Here is a 20,073-nt window from a genome sequence, read left to right on the forward strand (position 1 = left end):
CAAGTGAGTTAATGCTGCCTCGCCCGGCGAAAAACATGCGTTCTAATGACAAGAGCAGCCTGCCTTGCAAGCCCCATGTGCTTGTGATTCTGATGGGAGCAGGAGCCACTCACTCTGAGCAATGCTCTAGGCCTACCACAGGCCTCCTTTCCCCATCCCAGTGCGCTCCTGGCAGCCCCGCACAGTCGCGACATAGCCCCAGTGGTAGGTAGCAAGGGCCCATCCGTATTTGGCATGCGTCAACATAGTGGCTGGGCTGGTCCAGCCATCAGACCCACTTCTTTGTCCTAGAACCGGTGTGGGGTGAACCCAGGCCCCAAGTCTGCTTAGGACCTGTTTGGTTAGAGGCTGCCTGCTGCCCGGAGGGCCTGTCGAGCTCTGCTGTCTCCAAGGGAAACTGCTGGCCTTTGACTTCAGAGGCAGCTTGTACACCGCTGTGTGCCTGGCTGAGGGACCACTCGCTGAGCTGTAAACCACTGCCCCTCACCCTTCTGTTGTGGGTACAGTCCCCCACGTCCTTATGCCCCCGGGGGAACCTGCAGAGCCAGGTTAAATGAAAGGGCTTCTGCAGAGAGCCCCGCGCCCTCTGACGAGGTGGATGTGAAGGGGTTGGTCCTCCAGGCCATGACACGGTCATCCCCTTCTGGCACAGGCCAGGAGACCCTGCTGCATATGTGCAAGTGAGCGTCCCCAGGGCAGGTGGTAAGCTTCAAGTTCCATACCAGACAGTGGCCCCAGGCATCACGAGGGCGTGCCAGCCACAAAGCAGGGCATTGCCACTTTCCCTCAGGCCCTGCTCCCTTTCTCTACACACAGAAGTGGCCCCACTGCAAAAGGATGCCATGCCCCAGCCCCCCACAAGGAAGCCCTGGGCCACTGCACGTCCCAGCCAGTTATCACCAGGCTTTACTTATGTGGTTGGCAATTTTTTTTTCAACTTAGGAATCTTGCTATGCATTTCAAAGTCTGTTTGCCACATGGTTTGAAGGTTCTGCTGTGCCTTTGGAGTCCAGAAGAGGTGGGGCAGATGGTTCCCATGAAGCTGGCTGCTTTCTTGGTCCTTTCTCCACCGAGCAGTGTGGATTCCAACAGTTTGAATGGGTCGAGCGCTCTGCCAGCAGCATCCATCACTGTCATCCAAACAGTAATATGTATTACTTACTGTTTAAGGTCAGAAATAAAAGTGAAACTATCACCACCTCATTATCCCACAACCCATGACGTGGCAGAAACTGCCTGCGTTGTAGTGTGTTTCTTCCAGCATGGTCCTTGTGCATTTCTGCAGGTTTATTCAGCAGCTGGCTACAGAGCGCTTGTTGTATGTGAGGCTGTTTGAGGTGCTGGGGATACAGTCGTGTGCATAGCAAAGTCCCTGCCCTTGAGTGCACACAGTGGGAATGGAGAGCGAAAACACTCCTGATAGCAGTGTATACACTCTGCCTCTATGAAGAACTGCACAGTAAACCTAGAGCTCCTAAGTTATTGTTCTGGAGAATAGGAAGGGATGTTTTAAAAGGACAGACCTTATCCCCCAGTGTCCCCTAGCACATGAGCTCTCAAGCACCCTCTTCTCCCTACATCTTCCTTGACTAAAGGAGCCCCAGGGCAGCAGCTCTGCTCCCAGCACTCCCACCTGCAGTGGCCTGGGTCCCCCTGTATCCCCATATCCTGTGGCACCTTTCTGCCTCTGGGCCTCAGATTGTCCCCTTGGTGTGTTGGGCTGGCAGTTTTCTATAAGCTATCTGTCTTCCTTTCATTCTTTCCCCAAATATTTGTCTCATCCTTCTGTGGACCTTAGACTGGTCCCTGCCCTCATGGAACTGACAGACAAGTAGGGGCAGACTACAAAGCTGTCAGCGAGTCAGTGGAAAAGGCTGTTTAAGATGACCATGGGGCTGTGGGGGTGGGGCAGGATGGTGCCAGGCCAAGAGACCTACAAGGACCAAGGCAGGGGCAGGGGCAAGTGTGGCTAGAGGGCTGAGCACAGGGGAGAAGGGAGGTGACGAGCTGGCTTGTGGGCGGGTAGGCTGAAGTGCATGGCTTGTGGGCGGGTAGGCTGAAGTGCACAGCTGGCCCTTGCTTTGAAGCAGGTGAGGTCTTCAAGCAGAGGAATGCCTCTCATTAGGACCGCCCCGCCCTGCCCCGCTTGTCTATAGGGCATTTAGTGCATTCTGCCCTCTGGCAGAGTAGGGTCTGCGTACAAGCCTCAGGGGACCCATGAATCCCAGGAAGATGGGTGCTGCTCTCTGGCATGTGGCTCCGTACATGTCCCAGAGGTGTCGGTGAGCCAGAGGCTCTGGGCCAGTGGTATCAGCGACAGGGCCTGAGAGGGGGCTGCTGTGGGAGTTGTCCTTGGTGGCAAATTTGACTCGCTCACCCTGCAGGGGACAAGGGAAGAGCCCAGGCCTTTGACTTCCTCTGTCTTGGACTGGAAGGCAAGCCCAACTGTGCTACTTCCTGGCTCTGGGGCCTTGGCCCTGCTCTTGAACCTGTCTGAGCCTCAGTTTCTTCGTCACTAAAAGGGCGATTACATGGGATGAGGAGTTAGGACGCTGTGCTCAGCCCAGGCGGCATCAAGTCTTGCCTCGCCACACAGTGAAGCTGCTCTGTGATACCGGTGCAGCATGGGGGTCAGCTCCCCCTGCCCCTCACCTCATCCCACTGACCTGGGCCTTGTCAGCTCCCATCTGGGGCCTCAGACATGAAGGTCCATTTGGACATTTTGTACCTTAGCTATTGACTGGCTCTTTCTCTGGCGGGCCTTGGAGATAGCTGGGCGCTACGCTCCCTGCTGATGTGCAGCAGCTGAGTCTGCAGGAGGCTAATTGGCGATCCTGGTTAAGTTTGGGAGGCCAGCACTTTCTGAACTCTCCTCAGGTGCCTAGTTTTCTGGTCTGTGAGAGCCCTGGGACCTCTTCCACTGCCTCCGCCCACCCTGGTACTCCATGCTCTGCCCGACTATCCGGCAGAAGGGCAGTCTTAGTGCTGACGTCATTGGAAAAGCTGCAGAATGCTGTCAGAGACAGAAGGATGTGCCTTCCTGTCCACAGCCTTGGGTCCTGGACTAAGGTCCCCCCTACTCCCCAACCCCACTTCCCCCAGCCTCAATGCTGTGCTCTCACCTGTCCTGAGCCAGAAGGAAGTCTTTGTTGGGTTTTATTTTCTTGGTATTCTTAAGAAAATGATGGCCACTCTAGAGATGCTTCTTCAAGCCTTGTTCCCCCATCCCCCCTCAAACGCTACTACTTAAAGGGGTCACCTGGATACTTCCCACAAGTCCCCAAGGACCCCCAGAAGAGGTTCTGGGATCATAGTTCTGGGGTAACTTCTCTCAGGCCTTCTGTGCAGTGCTGGCCAGGACTGTGCCCTGGGTCTCCTGGGAGCACTGAGCTGGAGGAGAAGTTGGCCTGGGACCTGGGAGGAGGGAGAGAGCATGCACAGGCTCTGGTCCCTAGGCAGTCCTGTGGCCCATATCCTCCCCTACTTCATAGTCTCCTGACTCCCCACTGTCCTCATAGTCGGCCGCATCTGGTCTCTGCATCCTCAGCTGGGCCCTGGCCGCCTTGCATGTCTGGACTCTTGACTCAGTAAGCTCTTCGGCCCCGTGACAGCCTTGTGCAATCCATAGCTCAGGTGTCACCTCCTCTGGAAACCTCCCTGACCTACTCAGGCTAGACCTGATGTGGCTCTCCTTTACACTCACCTGTTGTATTCGAAGTGCAGGCGGTGGTCTCCTGTCTCTTGCCCCCTTCTGTGAGGATCCATCTGTGGCTGATGAGACTGGCAGTGGACACTTGCCTAGGCTGAGCCTCTCAGATCTCCTGTCTGAGGAGACTGTGAGATTGAGCCTCTCTCCTGTCCTCCCTGAGCTGCCCAGGGCCCTGAGGAGCCACTTGAGCTAATATGAGTTGTATTTTATTCCTTGTGACAAAGCACTCCCGACCTACCATTTCCCCACTCCGCACTGTTTCTCCAAGGCCTGCTGTGGGGCAAGGGTACAGGTAGGGGCCAGAAATCTTTGGGCCAGGACTTGTCACTGGCCTCAGGAGGCTTCTTAATGGACTGATCTGGGAGGTGGGTTCTATGAGCCAGATGGCTGGGCACTACTGGGGACATCTGAATGTGAACTGCAAGTTGATTCTCCTGGCACATTGGAGTTCAGAAGTCGAAGGCTAGGACTGGGTAGTTCACTCTAATTCCTGAGTGTTGATCAATGTAACTCCATTCTAATGATCAGGGGCCTGGTCGAGGATCGAGGACTCTTGCCCAGGTAGCCCATCTCCTCTGCCCACTCTGTTTCCCCCATATGCGAGCAGAAAAAGGGTGCCTCAGTGGATAGGAAGCCCCATCGCTCATCCTGCAAGGCTTTGGCATGGAACCCTGAGGCCCGGTCCCAGCAAACTGTAGCTGCAGCTGCCACTCCTGGATAGCCACTGAGCCCCAGCTAGAGGGGCCCCCACATAGCCCTTGATATGACTCCTGCTCAAGGGCTTCCTTCCAGGGGCGGGCTCTGAGCAAGAAAGCAGGCCACCTGAGTGTGGGGCCAGAGGGGTCAGCTGTGCCGAGGGCCATGGACAGCACGTGCCCTCTTGCCCACTTAGGGCAGTCCCTGCTTCCTAGTACTCTGGCCCATCCTTGTCCCTCTGATGCTGGCCCCACATTGAGCCTTGCTTAGTTAAGCCAGGATGGACTGCGGCCCCATTGGGCAAGGGAAGCCTCACCTTTATGGCGCTCAGTCTTTGGCCATGCAGAGCCAGGCCATGTCCCTGTAGGAATCAGCCTTGGAGTCGATGCCAGTCTTAATCATCCAGGCCTCCCCCAGGAGATGACGCTCTCCCTCGGGCTTTCCAGGGAAGAGCCAGCTTTGTCTTCTGTGTGTCATCCAGGAGATGCTGGGTATGGGGCAGCCCTCAGCCCCACAGCAGCCTCTGGTGCATGACTGTGCAGACATGGGAGCAAGCCAGGGAGCTGGGGTTTGCACTTTTGCCTGAAGCTGTGACAAAGGGAACTGTTTTATAAGTTTAGCCTGACCAGTAGTGAACAGAGTGGGAGCGGGCGGGACAGGCTCACGGGCTGAGAAGTGAGAGGATGTTCCCAGTAGCTGAGATGTGAAGTGGCGAAGGCCTGGCTCCAGGGGCGGGAAGGCAAGAGAGGGACCTGGGTGGTGGGTGGGAGGGTGCGGGGAAGACTGGTCGGCTGAGTGGGTGGGAGCTATGGAAGAAAACAAGCATCTGGCATTGTGCAGTCTTGGATTCCAGTCTCAGCTTTGTCCCCTCAGGCTTTTCTCCTGCAGGACACCATTGTCCCAAAGTAGGGTGAGATGGTACATGCAGGGCACTTAGTACTGGTCCCGGCCATGAGAGCCACCACGGTAAAGACCTTAGAGGGGAAGGTGGCCGACCAGACAGCTGGTGGAGAAGGGCCGCTCTCTGGGTCAGTGAGAAGGCCCCAAGAAGGCCAAGGCAGCCAGGCCCATGCCCAGCCTCACCCTGCCCCCTAGTCCCACCTGGGCCAGGAGGCTCTTGTTCCCACCCTGCCAGGTTCCACCAAGAGGCACCGTTGCCTAGAGAGTACTGGCTAAGCACTTAGACAGAGCCCCCTCCCCCGCAAGCATGCAGGCCCCTGGCACCCTACAGAGCCCCATGGAGCCTGAGGCCTGAGCCTGAGATGGCTGTGTTGCTGCCTTTGGTGAGGCACTGCTGACATCCTGGCAAGTCAGAGCTGACCATTTGGGCTAGTGGGGGTCCCCTGACAGAAGGCGGATGCTGGGCCCATGCAGCCGCTTCGCATGGTCAGGGGTTGGTCAGGGTGCGGGATCTCTGGCTATGCCCTCCTCAGGCAGTCTGAGGTCACGCTTTCCTGAGTCAGCTGTGCTAGGCAAGAAATCAGTTCCAGAAACGCACCCCACAGACAGATGATCAAAGCCAGCAGCCGGAGCTGCGGATCGATGTCGGCAGGAGCTGCTGCTCATCGCCGCTTTGCCAGTGCAGCCAGGAAGGAGAGGACTGCCTCCCTTCCCCGTGGGCACCGTGTGCTGCCCACACACTCACTTCCAACCTACTTCTTGTTTCCCCAGAACCTCCAGTGGGCCCGCGACGTGTTGCTAGGCAGCAGTATCCCGTGGCAACAGCTGCAGCACATGCCGGCACAGGGGCTCTTCTGCGAAAGGAACAAGACCAATTTCTTCAACGTGAGTACTTTGCCTTGTTGATTTCCGAGGCTGCTTGCTGCCACTGCCTTTCACTGAAGGCATGAGAGTGGACCCTTGGGTGGGCGTTCCCAGGACCACGGGTTTGCGGCATCCTAAGAGGGCAGGCAAGGTGGCGCAGTCGAGAGTGCGCCAGACTCGGGAGTTGGGGCCGTGCTTGCTGAGTGACTTCTGGCATGTTGCTGCCCCCTCCGGACACCATGTTGTCCGTCTTTGGGGAGAGGCATGGACAAGCTTGGTGCATTTTCTGGAGCCCCAGGTATTCTGGGAGCATGGCGGGCAATGGTGAGAGGGGCTCCCCACCCCAAGGCCCTGCTTCCCCTAGAGCAGCTCCATGTGCCCCGTGTTGTCTGGGCCACCTGGAGATTCTGACTGAAGCTGGGTCTACTGCTTAAAAATGAGTTTGGCCAGTGCTGGGCTTTCAGTGCCCTTCCGGTCCTCACATTCATGCGGGGTGGAGGCCCACCCCTAGAACAAGACATGGCCGAGCACCAAGGCCTGTCTACCTTCCGTTCTTGAGGCCCCCTAGGGCCTGCACCTGCCCCTCCCGGCCACCTCACCTGGGCCCGGGCCACCCTTGTTCACTCTGCCCTGCACAGAGACAGGTGGCCCCTCATTCTGCTCCACCTCCGAGTTGTCACCTGTGTTCCACCATCTCAGCGCAGCCAGCTCCCAGCAGGCTGGCTTTGGCAACTCACACGGACCCTCTGAGCTTTGGTGTCTTCTGTACTTTTCCTGATTCCTTGTTACATGTAGAGAAACAGAAGGGCAGGGTTGACCTGAATGGAAGCTGAGGAGGGCAGGTCTCAGGTCTGCAGAAGTGGGACAGAGGCTGGTTATAGAGGCATATGGGTAGGGTGAGGTCCCCACCAAGAGCTGGCCAGCTGGTGGAGTGTCTGGGTCCATTGGCTCTTCTCTTCTCCCAGGCTGTGAGCTTCTGGGGGCCGGCGCTGTGTCTGCCAGCCCTCTCTCTGTGGGTATTTTATGGACAAGTAGTCGATATAATCTGTAATCCATCTGCACAGTACCAAGGAGTACCAAGGGGCTTGCAGTGAGAGAGAAGCTCCCTCCCACCCTGATGCCCTGGCTACAGATACTGCCCCATAGTAGCTACTGTTCCTCATGCTGTATGTGTCTTTCCATGGGGTATCTGCCCATTTATAAGTCAGTGCACAGATATGTCCACGAAAGACAAAGTCAACAGGCTTCTGCCCCTTGCAGTTTCTTTTTCTTTCACTTGAGAGTGTATCTTGGAAAGTGTTTGAGGACTTGCTGTTCTTTTTAATAGCTGCATAGTACTCCCAACCTATAGATGTCCCACAATTTACCTGCCCATCCCCTATTGATTGTTTCCAGTCTTTTGTTATTACAAACAATGCTTTGTACAAATGCTTCGCACAAACATACATTTTTGCACATATTTGAGAATACATTTATAGGATAAATTCCTAGAAACAATCCTGGGTCAAAGGGTTTGTAGTGTGCCTTTAAAGTTTTAGTAGATACTACCCTTCAAAGATCCAGCCCACACTCCCAAACTTAGACTCATTTTTTCAGACCTCATCAACACTCTGTGTTATTGAATTGTCTCATATTGCTCTTCAGTAGGTGAAAAATGCTATGTGTTTCATTCATTTCGAGTGGCATCGACTGTGATATGTTAGCAGTTTTTGTTTTTTCTTCTGTGTAATTTCTACTCCTGTTAATTTTTCCATTGGACTATTGGTCCTTTTTTATTGATTTATAAGAACTCTTTACATATTAATGAAATGGGCCCTTTGTCGGTGTTCTGCGGACCTGTTTTTCTGCAGTTGCTAAACCAAAGTTAGAGCCAGGCAGGTGGCTTATTTTCAGTGCGCTCCTGGGTTATTCCTCTTATAAAAGGGGCTCCTCCTATTACCTTCTCCGAAGACTAATTATTGGGATCAAGTTCGATAATGGAGTAGTACCCTAACTCAGCACATGGTAGATGCTCAAGAAAACGGTTTCCCTTACTCTCCCCTCCTCCATGGTTGGTGTTTTGCCCTTAAAGACTGAGCAGTGATATTGGAAGGAAAGACCCAACATCCCTTTCTTCCTCACCAGTGAAGCACTTGGCCTTCCTAATGGAGGAGTAGGAGGCTGACACCTCAGGCATCTGCTCCCTTGGAGCATGCCTAAGTGGCAGCTGGGTGTCCTAGGTCCCGTCCCCATTGAGCTTGCTCCTTGTAGATCCCCCTGTGATTTCCAAGCCCTTCCAAAAAGTGAGTCCTATAGGAGGACAGTCGACTGTGCCTATAGGAGGGAAGCCGGCAGAGCCCCAGTGGGCCCAGCACATGGGCAACATCTCTCCCACAGTCAGAAGTCCCTGCAGATGCAGACCACCCAGCAACAATGTTTTAGGGGCTTTGCCTCCTCCGGGTCCCTACTTCCCAGTGACCTGCTGCCATTACCCCCCGCAGTCTCTCTCCCAGCCTGAGTCCTGGCCACTCTGATTTCTCAGCTCTTTGGAGGTGGGTTTGGGCTCCTTGTGCTCCTTGACCCTAAAAGGTTAACCTCTGGGTAGAACTCAGACAGACACTTGCACCCCCATTTATGAAGTCCCGGCCAGTTTGGTGACAGGATGTCCCTTGCCGAGCCCACCTCACCTTGTCCTTGTCACTACTGTAGGTGGACCTCCAGAGTGGATACCTCCTCTAGCCAGGCCTCATATCTAGCACATCAGAAAATGTGACCCTGCGTGCTCTCAGCACATGAATTGGTCCAGCAGATTTTACCAAGTATGAGGAAACTGTTTGCTACCATGTTTATGGAGGAGCAGACAGCTGACTGCTGTGAGGGGGCCATGTCTCTGACAGCTGAGGCTGTAGGTTAGGGTGAGCAGGCTGGTTCTTCTGCCTCCTGAAGTGCACTGGGGTTTACCATCTGGGGGTGGGGGCGGGGGGTAGGCAAAGGCATGGGGCGGGGGCAGCCCTCGTGAGGAGGTGCAGGCTCATCGGCACCCTGACCTGCCATCCCTCCAAACTCCACTGTCCTGGGCCACCCAGGTTGCCCCGCCTTGGTATCACTCACCCAAGGGGCTGTCTGAGTGCCCCCTCCCTCGATCCTAGGGGACCCTCTTGTTATTTTTCGATAACAATTTCTGAAAATTGTGCGAGTCACATAAGACCACATTGTCACTGCAGACAGTTCAGACACATAGAGCCCAGAGAACCCTGGTCTTCCCACCCCCAGGCGCCGTGCGCTTCTCAGAGGGACCTCTATAAGTGGCCAGGCTTTTCTTTTCTCCAAGTGTGTATGTTATGTACAAAATCAGACAAATTTGTCAAGCAGCTTAAAAAAAAATGTGTGTGTGTGTGTGTGTGTGTGTGTTGGGGGGGATACTTTTCAGCAACTTGCATTTTTTCACTGATACTAGGCCTTGGGGAGTTTCGCTGTGAGAGGTGTAGGCCACCTCGCCCTTTGCTGCTACCTCCCTCCCGGTTTTGTTTCGTGTATGGGCCGCAGCCTCCTTGGGTGGAAGCGTACGGGGGGCCCGTCTTTGGGCTCACAGGCAGGCCGCAGCGGGCCTCTCCGTGCAAGCACCTTTGTGCTGTCGCCGCGTTTCTCTTTGAGTTTCTGGCCCGTCCCATCCCAGCCCAGAGGAGGTGCTCACTGAGCATTTGAGGATTGTTTCTAGTCATGTCTTCTCCCTTAACAGATGGTCTCCAAGCACATTCTCTTGGTCCAGCCATTGCTGGCCACCGTGAGGCCTCTGCCGTGGGACGCTCAAAGGCTTGCATGCATGTCCGTTCATGCTGGGCCTGTGTAGGATGCTGCGGGCACCTGGGAGAGATGGGGAGCCCTTAGGGAATCTGAGTGGGCTAGAGTCAGGGCTCCCACTGGTAAGGTGGGTGCTACTCAGCCAGGAAGGGGAAAGAGAAGGAGGCCAGGGTTAGAGGCACCCTCAGGGGAGCTTCTCAAGGCCGGACTACACCTGAGGCGGTACTGGCAGAGCCTTCATGGGCTGGGTGGGGGATGAGCGCTGAAAGGCAGAGGAGTGTGACCTGGGCTCCATCCAGCTTTCTTGACTGGAGCTCCTTGCACACAGGGTCTGTCCCGTAGTCGGCTGGGGCCCCACAGCAGCAGAGACACAGTGTGTAGCAGGGCTCAGCATTGTGGTTGGACAAGCATTTGAGAGGGACAGAGAGAGAGAGAGAGAGGAATGAACTTGGTCCATCTCCAGTCCCACTCTTTCTAACTTGACTGAGAAAACAGCTCCTAGCCACCCCTTTCCTCTGCCATGGAAAATCCCTGCCTGTGGCCTGTCTGCTGAGCAGGTTGGAACTCTGGATTGGGGCTCATGCTCCAGGGCAGGCTGGAGCCTCAGCTGAAGGCCCCATTACCCTAGCCCTCTCCCACCAGGCAGAATAGTCTGGTCTTTGCCAAAACAGAGCCAGAGTTGTTGGGACACTGTTGTTTGAGGTCTTGTGGCCTTCCCTGCCGGGGATGGCTCTGGTACCTGTCCTTCCACAGTTAACAGCATTGGTGGGGTAGGGGGAGGGCAAGGAAGACATAGAGGCCCGGAGCAGGAGGCCGTGACGTTGGAGTTGAGCCAGTGCCACGCCTGAGGGGAAGCCAGGGGGCTGTCCCTCCCTGGGCAGAGGGGGGCCAGGAAAGCAAGCACCAAGTATACCATGGAGACTGAGGGCTCATCTTATGGCTTCCTGTGCAGGTAGGCACACCCCTGGGCAGGCGGACGCTTGGAGCTTGGCTGCTCTGGCCAGGGTGAACTTCTTTCCCTCTTGTGGTCGATGAAGAAATGTTCCCATAGTAACCAAGCTAGAGATGGCTCTCTTTCCTTCCCCAAAATGTTTGCTTATTTTAGCAAGCAGGGTTTTTTCTTACTTCAACCCAGTTTCCAGCCACTGTGAAAGAAGCAAAGGGAGCTGAGGGCCTACCTGCTTTCTGACTGAGTGTGAGGGCACGGAAGGGAGCTGCTGGCCTTCTGCAGCTTGGCTGCCCTGCCTCAGTGCCGCCTCCACATCCACTCCCACCCACGTGGGCATCTGCCTGTGGCATAGGCAAGCAGTCCATGGCCAGTGGCACCTGGGGGCAGGTCCCAAGAAGAGCACAGACTTTGGGTTCAGGCTGGCTCAGTTCTCGGCCACTCTCCGTCTTACTTAGCCCCACACAGGGCACAGGGCTGGCCATAGGCAGGATGGTCATGGCAGGTAGACATGAGCCCTCAGCACATGCTTGGCACGTCATACAACTCATCCTTAGGACCAGAAATCAGGCTGCACAGGGCCTTGGGGCTAATTTGTGGATCACAGTGGTATTCTAGGACAGTGCTGGGACCAGAATGGATGTAGCTGGAGTGAGGGTGGTGGGAGCCCTAACTCTTGCCTGGTCCCTTCAGAGGCTCCAGGACCACCCTAGCTCAAGTCAGGCCACCTGAGATGCAGATGTGGCCTTCCCTGCTTACCACACGGGCGCCTGGCTCAGCCGTTGGTGACAGTGGATGTGCTCACTCCTTCTTGGTCACAGCTGTGTAGCGCTCCACCGTCCGTCCCACTGCTTACCTACCTGCCCTCTTCTCATTGGATAGATGGCTTCCAGTTCTCCACCAGTACAAAAACGCTGCCTTCGCCAGTCTCCTTCCTTACCCGTGCAAGTCTCCAGGCCGAATGACTGGAATTGGAGGCTGGGTCACAGGCCCTCTGTACCCAGTACCTCCACATATTGCTAGATGGTTCTGCAGAGCCAGGCCAAGTTCCTTCCCACCAGCCATTGCTCTGCCCCATCCTGGCGCTCAGAACCACAGACAACTTTCATTTGGACCCTACTATGGGATGACTGGGGTTGCGGGGAGAGCCCCTTCCCATGCCCATGGACTGTCCCTTTACCTGCCCAGGCTCTGGCGTGAGCTCCTACCTGGCAGTTACCACACAGGCCAAGTGGTTCTGTTTGTCCTGACTCTATGTTACTTAAACTGATGGGAGATACAGTTGTCACAAGTCATCTTCGTTCCTTTAAGCATTTGTGCTGTACAGCTTCCAGCCCTGGAGCCTGAGTGCCCATGAGGACGCTGATGTGAGAAAAAGGGCCCCCACTGGCTGGGCGGCCATGATAGGGGAAGGACAGAAGATCTCTAAAGCCCCTGGCTCCCCGTCCTCCTTGCTAAGAATCAGTCATACTCATTCTACTCTGACTTGCTCCGAGTTGGCTGTGGGACCCAGTGAGCCGATGCCAGGTGTTAGGGAAGGGCAGGCACAGAAGGCCCCCACTCCTAGGCCTCTGCAGAGACCAGCAGTCAGCTCTCAGCCTCTGAGCCTACCACATGGCCCAGCCTGAGATGGTGCCCTTTACACAGGCCAGGCCTCAGCCAGTGCCCCTCTGCCTTGGGAGATTGAGAGCCATCGGTTCTGATGGAGCCCAGTGCACCCAGGCACCCCAGGCAGGGAGCTCATCTAGAACAGCATTGCCGTCACCCGCCCAGTGCGTCTCTGGCACAGTGCCCAGCAGGCAGGCCATGCCTGATGACCGTGAGTTCCTCTCACCCTTGAGAGTTCCCTGGGACAAGATTAACTAGGAAGCAGTGGCTCCAGAGTGAAAACAGACACCATCCTGGCTTGGGTGCCCAGGAATCCAGTCCTGGCCAGGCTCTGGGGTCTGTACCCGAGAGAGCTACCTCCTGCTGCATGGCCAGACTTGGTCCTTCCCTCCCACCTCCTCCCAGTCCCACCAAGAGGTGCCGTGCTGGTGGGCCTTTGGGAGCCTCTGCCCTGCTCACATCAACCCCGCAGCTGAATCACTGACACCCACCCCCGGACACCAGCCACAAGTTCAGGGCCTTTGCAGGCAGACATCAAAAAAGACCCAGGCAAGACTCAAGGATGAGGTGTCGGACTCCACCCAGTTAATTACACCCCAGGGGCCCCAGGCAGCAGCAGATCTGGGCTGCCTCCCAGCAGTAAACAAGCCCAGGAGCATCAGAGAGGAGTTCTCAGCCCAGCCCAGCGCAGAGTCCCGCCTTCCTCTCTGGTCAGGGCTGGGGAAGTCAGACCTACATTTTTCTTGAAATTGGTCCTATCTACGTCACCATCTCTCCATTCAGGACCAGTTGTGACCAGTTCACGGTCCACCTCTGCCTGTCCCTCTGACAACCACTAGAAGTGTGTTGTCCCACCGTTAAACCCACCGTATGCCAGGCTTTGAGCCAGCTGCACTGTCAACAGGTCCAGGGTACACAGGCTGATCCACATTGGCAAGATGGGGAGGTTGGGGTGGCAGTGAACAGGTGGACACGGCCATCTAGCCCTGACCCAGGAGGTGAGGCCAAGATTCCAGTTTGATGAAGGGATAGGGTCAGTAGCTGGGCCAGGTATAGACCAGGGCCACCCATGGCGGCTGCACTGCATATCAACTGGCTTGGGCACCAGGCCTGTGTGGTCATGGCCTCAAGTGGCTGTCTGGCTGGGTTGGGCCACCTCTCTCTGGTAGAACCCCTTGGCCCACCTAGGCACTGGGGCTCCTGAGGCCAAGCACAGCAACTCCGGAGGCTGCCACCCTGCCTAAAGTGCCCAACCATCGGTGCCTGTCCCAGCTCAGCTTCAGGAAGTAGGGCAGCTGGTAGCGGCAGCGGCAGGACTGGGGGCTTTACTTGAGGTGCCCCCTCTGGTCCTCCACAGCATGTCCGTGAGGCTTACGTACTGTGTTAGCCCCATTGTGCAGATGGGGAAGTTGACACAGACGGGTGCTGAAGGCTTTGACAGTGAAAAGCCCTTTTCTACCCTTTACCCACCCAGCTGACCAGAGGCCGGGCCCCTCCCCTTGGACAGAGCTCGTGGCCCTGTTTTCAGACCCTGCTCATAGGCCACTTGCGGGCTGACCTGTTCGCCCTGGGTGTTGGGAGAGGGGTGGGCGGGGTGCTGGTTGAGGGCGCTTCTGCAGCAGCAGCTGCCGGCACTTGTGACATGGCCACCAGAGCCCTGTGTGACGCTGGTTCTGTCAGACGTCCTTGAACAAGAGACAGAAGCCGAGGGAGTGGCCATGGCCCAAGATCACACAGCTAGCAAGTAGCCAGTCTGGGATTCAGATCCACGACTGTCCTCCTCCAAGGCCTGTGCCCTTAGCTGCTGTGTCATTGGGAATTCAGGGGCCATATCCGGACTCTCTGCTCTATTAGTGATGTCTGCTGCGGCACATGGGGAAGGGTGGTGACGGTGACAGATTGTGTCCTCACCTCTCTGTTCCCTCCAGGGGGTGGCGTCCCTGATCCCTCCCTAAGACCTCTTAGTGGTGAAGCACTCTCTGCATTGCTCTTGGCCACCTTTGGCCTATTTCATCTTCCATCAAGCCATGAGAGAAGCCCACTCTTGAGGGGCACCCAGGTCCCTGGGGGAGAGGATTAGATGAATAGCAGCTGTGGGAGCCTCAGGTTTTGGGGAGGGCTGAGTGGATGGGGGTGGATCATGGGGACGTGGGTACAGGGTTGGGTTTGTTGGAGCCACAGGTAAGTTGTTCTACAGTCGAGCCTCCCTTTTGAAGCCTCGCCTGGCTGTCATTGGCCATCCTGCCCACAGGCCTTTGGCTTCCCTCAGTGCCTTTCTTGGCCTTTTAAAGCATGCAGGTCAAGAGCCATTTTTGTAGTAAGGGCTTCCCTCTGTGGTCCCTACACAGGCTTTTCCATACATAGTATCACTGTACAGCACAGTTTGTCTCACTTCCTTTTGACCCTTCCAGTCTTGCCCGTGGCTGGCCTCCTCTACCAAGTGCCGGGCCCTGCTGAGTCCCACCATTGCAGACATGTGCTCTTTGCACATGTGCTCTTTGAGACCCTCAGGCCTGAATAGGCCCCCTACGTCCTGACAATCAGAAGATTTTGGTGCATAGGAGCTGAGCTCAGACCCCATAAGCTGAGGGGAGCAGAGAGAGTGAGGAAGACAGAGGAGGTGATGTGGGACGAGGTGCCTGTACAACAGAGCAGAGATGGGCTTCTGAGCAGAGGGAGCAGTGTGAGCCAGCATGAGGGTACAGACGGGTGCTGTGTGCACGCTGGGGCAGCTGGCTGACACTACTAGGCCCTGCCTGCCCTGGCCAAGTGCAGAGTGTGGACTTCCTCATAGGGCAGAGGAGATGGGGTAGAGGAGACCTTCCAAGTGTCATGCCATGCACAGATGTGCTGGAGGGGCCAGGCTGGGGCAGGGGACAGGCTGCTGACCTGCTACTTCTCAGGGCTGCCCTACACATAACAGCTCATTAAATTCTCTTGACCCACGAAGTATGGGTATTGCCATTAGCCCTGCCTTACAGATGAGGAAACTGAGGCTTGACCACACTGAGCTGAGATCCCGGCTCAGTGGCAATATTAGCTTCTAAGGTGGGAATCAGCCTTAGAACCAAGTCTGGGGCAACGGGAATGGCAGCCAGTGGATGGACCTCAAAGACAGACAGAGGAAGGACCAGGGCACCTGTTGGATAATGGGCTGTAAGGATGGGGGTGGGGGGGTTGGGGTGAGGGTAGCAGTGGGCCTAAGGAGCCTGGTCTGGGGCTCAGCTTTGCTCTTTTCTCTGTGTCTGCCTGGCGTGTGGGCCTGGGTCTGTGTGTGTGCCCATGGGACACTGAAAGGCCACTGCTCATTGTCCCAATGTTTCCCCCTCTGTGGCCTCAGCTCCTATGCACCAAAATCTTCTGATTGTCAGAAGAAACTGTCTGGGATTTGTTGAGGCTTTTCTTCTTCCCCCATGGTACCTGGTCACTGATGGCCATGGACATCCTGCCCTTGGCTGGTGAGGAAAGGGGCTCAGCCTTTGCTCCTGGCCCCACCCTTGGTGGCAGTGACCGTGGCAGGTCAACTGGCCGCCTCCTTCTCTTCCTCAGTAAGATCACCGGAGCCTTGCGGCAGTGAGGTTAAAGGAAACCAAAATACATCACAGTGGGAATGTTTAAATTGAAGAAATATGAGCTCCTTGGCTGTAGTAGGAATTGCTGCACTAGAGCTATTTATAGCCTTGTTGAGATGATCTATGGGCCAGTTGCAAAAGCAGAGTAAACAAAAGAATCATTTCAAGTTCTCTAGGGAAAAAAGGTCTAGTTTTTATGTCTTAAAAAGGTTAGCAAACTTGTGTAGCTTCTTAGCTTATCCCCGAGTTCTCCTTCCTTCCCTTCTCCTGAGCTCTGCAAGCTTCACTGAACTTCACAGCTTCCTATTTGCTGAGCCCAGGTTCAGCTGGGACAGGTGCCCAAGGCCTGTCTCTGCCTCCCTGTCTGTGGGGACAGTGTGAGCCCAAGAGGCAGCAGGTGGAGCAGGCTGATTCCCGCCTTAGAAGCTGCAATGTGTCTTCACCCAAGAGGCTGGAAGGAAACATGCAATGGGGACAAGGTGAGACAGGGCCACAGGATGCCCAGGTCTCTGCTCTGACGGGACCCAGCACTGTCAGAAATCTCGGCCCGTGCCAAGCCACCCTTATGCACAGCTAGAATTCAAAGAATAACAATCCAATGTAAGCAGCCTTTAGATGGTCGCAGGGATGTGCATTCTTTTCTGGCCAGAGGAAATAGTTTCCATCTCCAGGTGCGGATTCACAATTGTGGCAGTGCCCAGATGCTTGGGCAGCAGGAGAGGTGTACTTAAGCCCTTAGCATTCACGACCCCACGGTGACAGTCCTGCAAGGGGTTCGGAAACCCCTACTTAGGCTGCATGAAGCCTGTAAGCGGCAGAGCCCAGCCGAAAGCCCAGGTCTGGGACCCACATCCTGCGGGTGGCTTCCACGCCAGAGTTTCCGGCCAGCCCAGGGGGCCGGCAGTGTTTGTGTACACTGGGATGCTCAGTCAAGGGCTCAGCTGTTTAACATTCCTGAAGAGAAGAACATTTTTCAGTGCGACTTCTTTTCCCACTGCAAGTTATTTTTCGGAGGTTTGCTTTTGGAATTAGTGTCCCTACCATGTCTAACTGTCTCAGCTTGGACAGAACACTCTGAGCTTTGTCCTCCTGAGACACTGCCCCAGGCCCAGGTATGCCATCTGGAGGGGCAGCACCCAGATCCTGAGGGCACACGGGGAGGAGCACTTCCAGGAGGAGGGAGGAGTCATGAGGCCTTCAGTGAGTTTTTGGACTGCAGAGCAGGGCAGGCAGCCCACTAAGACCAAGGACCTGAGGACAGCCAGGAGCAAAGGGGAGAGGCTGAGGGAGGGCTGTGGCTGCTGAAGCATCAGGGCGGTGGGGGCAGGGGCTACGGGCCCCCTATCTCAGGACTAGTAGGAAGAGGGGCTCCCTGGCAGACCCTCGCTGTGGCAGTCTCTGGAGAACATGCCCTTTCGGAAAGGAGGAGGTTTGGCAATGCCAGCCTTTGCTCTGTTTGCTCAGCCCAGTGTGGGTGCTCACTCCAGATACAGGCCCTCCCTGTCCTCTCCACCCCCGGCCTGCAGGAGGTGGTGGGTACAGCCCGGCTCCTGAGCAGAGGTGGGAAAGAATATCAGTGAGTGCGCCTCTGCCAAGGGAAGGGAGGCCACGGGGCTTGCTTCCATGGGCTGCAGAGGATCTTGGGTAGCAGGCACCTCCCAGACGCTCTCTCATTTACTCCTCCCCATGCTCACAATGAGCAAGCTGAGGATGACAGTGTTGACAGCACAGGCCCACGGTCACTCAGCCTGTGAAGAGCCGAGCTAGGACTCCCACCCCACAGAGCCAGCCCACCCCCACCCCCAACCCCAGCATGCAGGATTTGAGGTTAGAGCCCACATTGCATGGCCATGGCGCCCAGGGCAGAGAGAAGGGAGCCTAAAGATGCTGCTGTGACTGCCAACCTCTGCCCTGGGCCATGTCCTGCTCACCTGGCCCCAACCAGCTGGCCCCATCCAAACCCAGCAGGAAGGGTGGACATCAGGTTACCCTGTCTGCAGATGAAGAAACTGAGGTGAGGAGCGCTGGGCCACAGAGCCAGGGTGCAGAAGCGCTGTGTCCTCTGCAGGGTGCCACGTGACTACTCAGACTCAGTCTCCTTATCTGTGAGGTGGGAGATGTGAGTATCTAGCACTTGACACTCAAGAGCCCTGTGGTGCCCTGTGTTGAGGTGGCCACAAGCCACATGTCTGGAACAGCCTGGTGCAGTCAGGACATGGCTCATTCCGGGCTCATGCCCACCAGATTCTGTGACTGCCCTGTCCCGAGAAGCCAGGCAGCGGCACCAGGCCTACCCACCCTGCCCCGCCTGGCCTTCAGCACAGCCCTAGTGACTCGTGGGCTGTTGTTCCCATTTAACATTTCCATTTTGCCCCCCAAGAATCCACCTGGGCAATGAAAATGGTGATCCATAGCATCCCCCTCCAGGTTGAGGTTATGCTCTGGTCTGAAGACTTTCATCTTTTGCTGTACATGGTGCTGGGGTTGCCTTTTGTGGGGACCTTGAGCCAGGAGCCTCTGTAGCTATGGCTGGGGCTTGTAAGAAGCAGGCAGAGACTGGCTACTGCAGCGCCTAGGCCACGTTGGGCCCCGATCTGCAGAGCCTCCCTTTGCGCCTGCTCCAGGCCAGGCGGATGCTGCCCTGCCCTCAGAGTTTAGCCCTGCTGTTGACTTCCTGGTCCCAGCCCCATCTGACCTCAGTTTTCCCATCTCCAAAGGTAGGCCAGTGGTTTTCCAGCCTTTTTTCCAAAAGAACCCTTTCTCACCGCCCACTGGGAAACAAAAGGACAGCCATTCCAACAGAGACAGGAAAGGCTGGGCCCCACCTGTTCCAGCTGCGCCCCCCACCCAGGCTCCCTGGAAAGAGGGGCATGACCCCCAGAGAGGCTTCAGGGTCTCTGCCCAGCCCCCACTCTGCACAAGACTTCCCAGGCTCAGCAGCCAGGCCTTTCTGGGGCGGCTTCAGTCTGGGAATTTGTCTCCCTTCCTCTCTCTCTCTCTCTCTTTTTTTTTTTATTTGCCACTTTTCCTATTTGGAAAGTTTGACCAAGTTGCTTCTGAGAGAGCGGCATTGGGTTTGAAATCCAAACCAGAGCTCCAGGCTCCGGGAGCCCCTGCCTGGTTTCCATGGTGATGGGCTGTGGCCTCTCAGCGCCCCAGCTGAGTGGAGATGTGAGTGTCTAGCACTTGACACTCAAGTGGAGCGTGGACTCCCTCACACATGTGGGTCTCTCATGCTCTGCCCTGCTCTGCTGGTGTGTCCTGTCCCCACACTCACCCTCTACCCGCCTATGAGCCTTAGGAGGCCCCTGGCCACCCCCGGGCCCCCCTGCTCTATGCCTTGCTCCACCCATACAGCTGGGTGACTTGGGCAAACCTGTCATTATTTGTAAGGCTCAGTTTCTTCATCTGCAAGGTAGGGCTGATCAGATGTACTTTGTGGGGTTTATCAAGGATCACAGGCAACGTTACTGCCATGTGTTTTGGGGCCATTGTGTCCAGGAGTGGGTAGGAGGGAGTGAGGGCTAGCTCTGGGCTGCAAAGGAAGGGACCTTGTAGATAAGGGCACATGGGTGGCAGGGCTTACAGAGGTCAGTGGAGGAGGAGGTGAGCTAGATCAGGGTCAATAGAGAAGGCCCTTTGAAGGAAGTACAGAAATTTGGTTGATTAAAAACACAAATTTTGAAATGTTGATCTCTAAATATGTATAAGAATTCTAAAGTTAGTGTATGTTAGAGCAGGTGGAACTCTCCCATGAGCCCCAGTCCATCACTGGTGGTGGCACAGACTCACAAACTCTGTCCAACCACACAGGCGTGCCTGCATGCTTTACCTGCCCCCCCACCTGCCCAGCACACACACACACAGCACACACACACACCCCACCACCACCACACCACCCCCTCTCCCCACATAGGGATGTTGGGAAATTTACTCAACAAGCACAGGTGAGGGCCAGCTCTGGGCTATAGGGGAGGCTGACCCAGCCCAGCCATAGG

General features: G+C 56.0%; 1 protein-coding gene across 5 annotated transcripts in view; it reads left to right on the forward strand.

The window, feature by feature from the left end:
* Window positions 1-20,073, forward strand: part of CABIN1 (calcineurin binding protein 1) — a 137,367-nt gene that overhangs the window by 87,637 nt on the left and 29,657 nt on the right. For all 5 annotated transcript variants that reach the window (XM_039847698.1, XM_039847697.1, XM_039847695.1 and 2 more), the window contains one exon: window positions 6,077-6,190. In XM_039847698.1, the coding sequence (XP_039703632.1) occupies window positions 6,077-6,190 (114 nt within the window). The remainder of the gene's footprint in view (window positions 1-6,076; window positions 6,191-20,073) is intronic.

The sequence above is a fragment of the Pteropus medius genome, unplaced genomic scaffold, assembly GCF_902729225.1.
Source record: "Pteropus medius unplaced genomic scaffold, Ma_sr-lr_union100, whole genome shotgun sequence".
NCBI classification, from domain to species: domain Eukaryota; kingdom Metazoa; phylum Chordata; class Mammalia; order Chiroptera; family Pteropodidae; genus Pteropus; species Pteropus medius.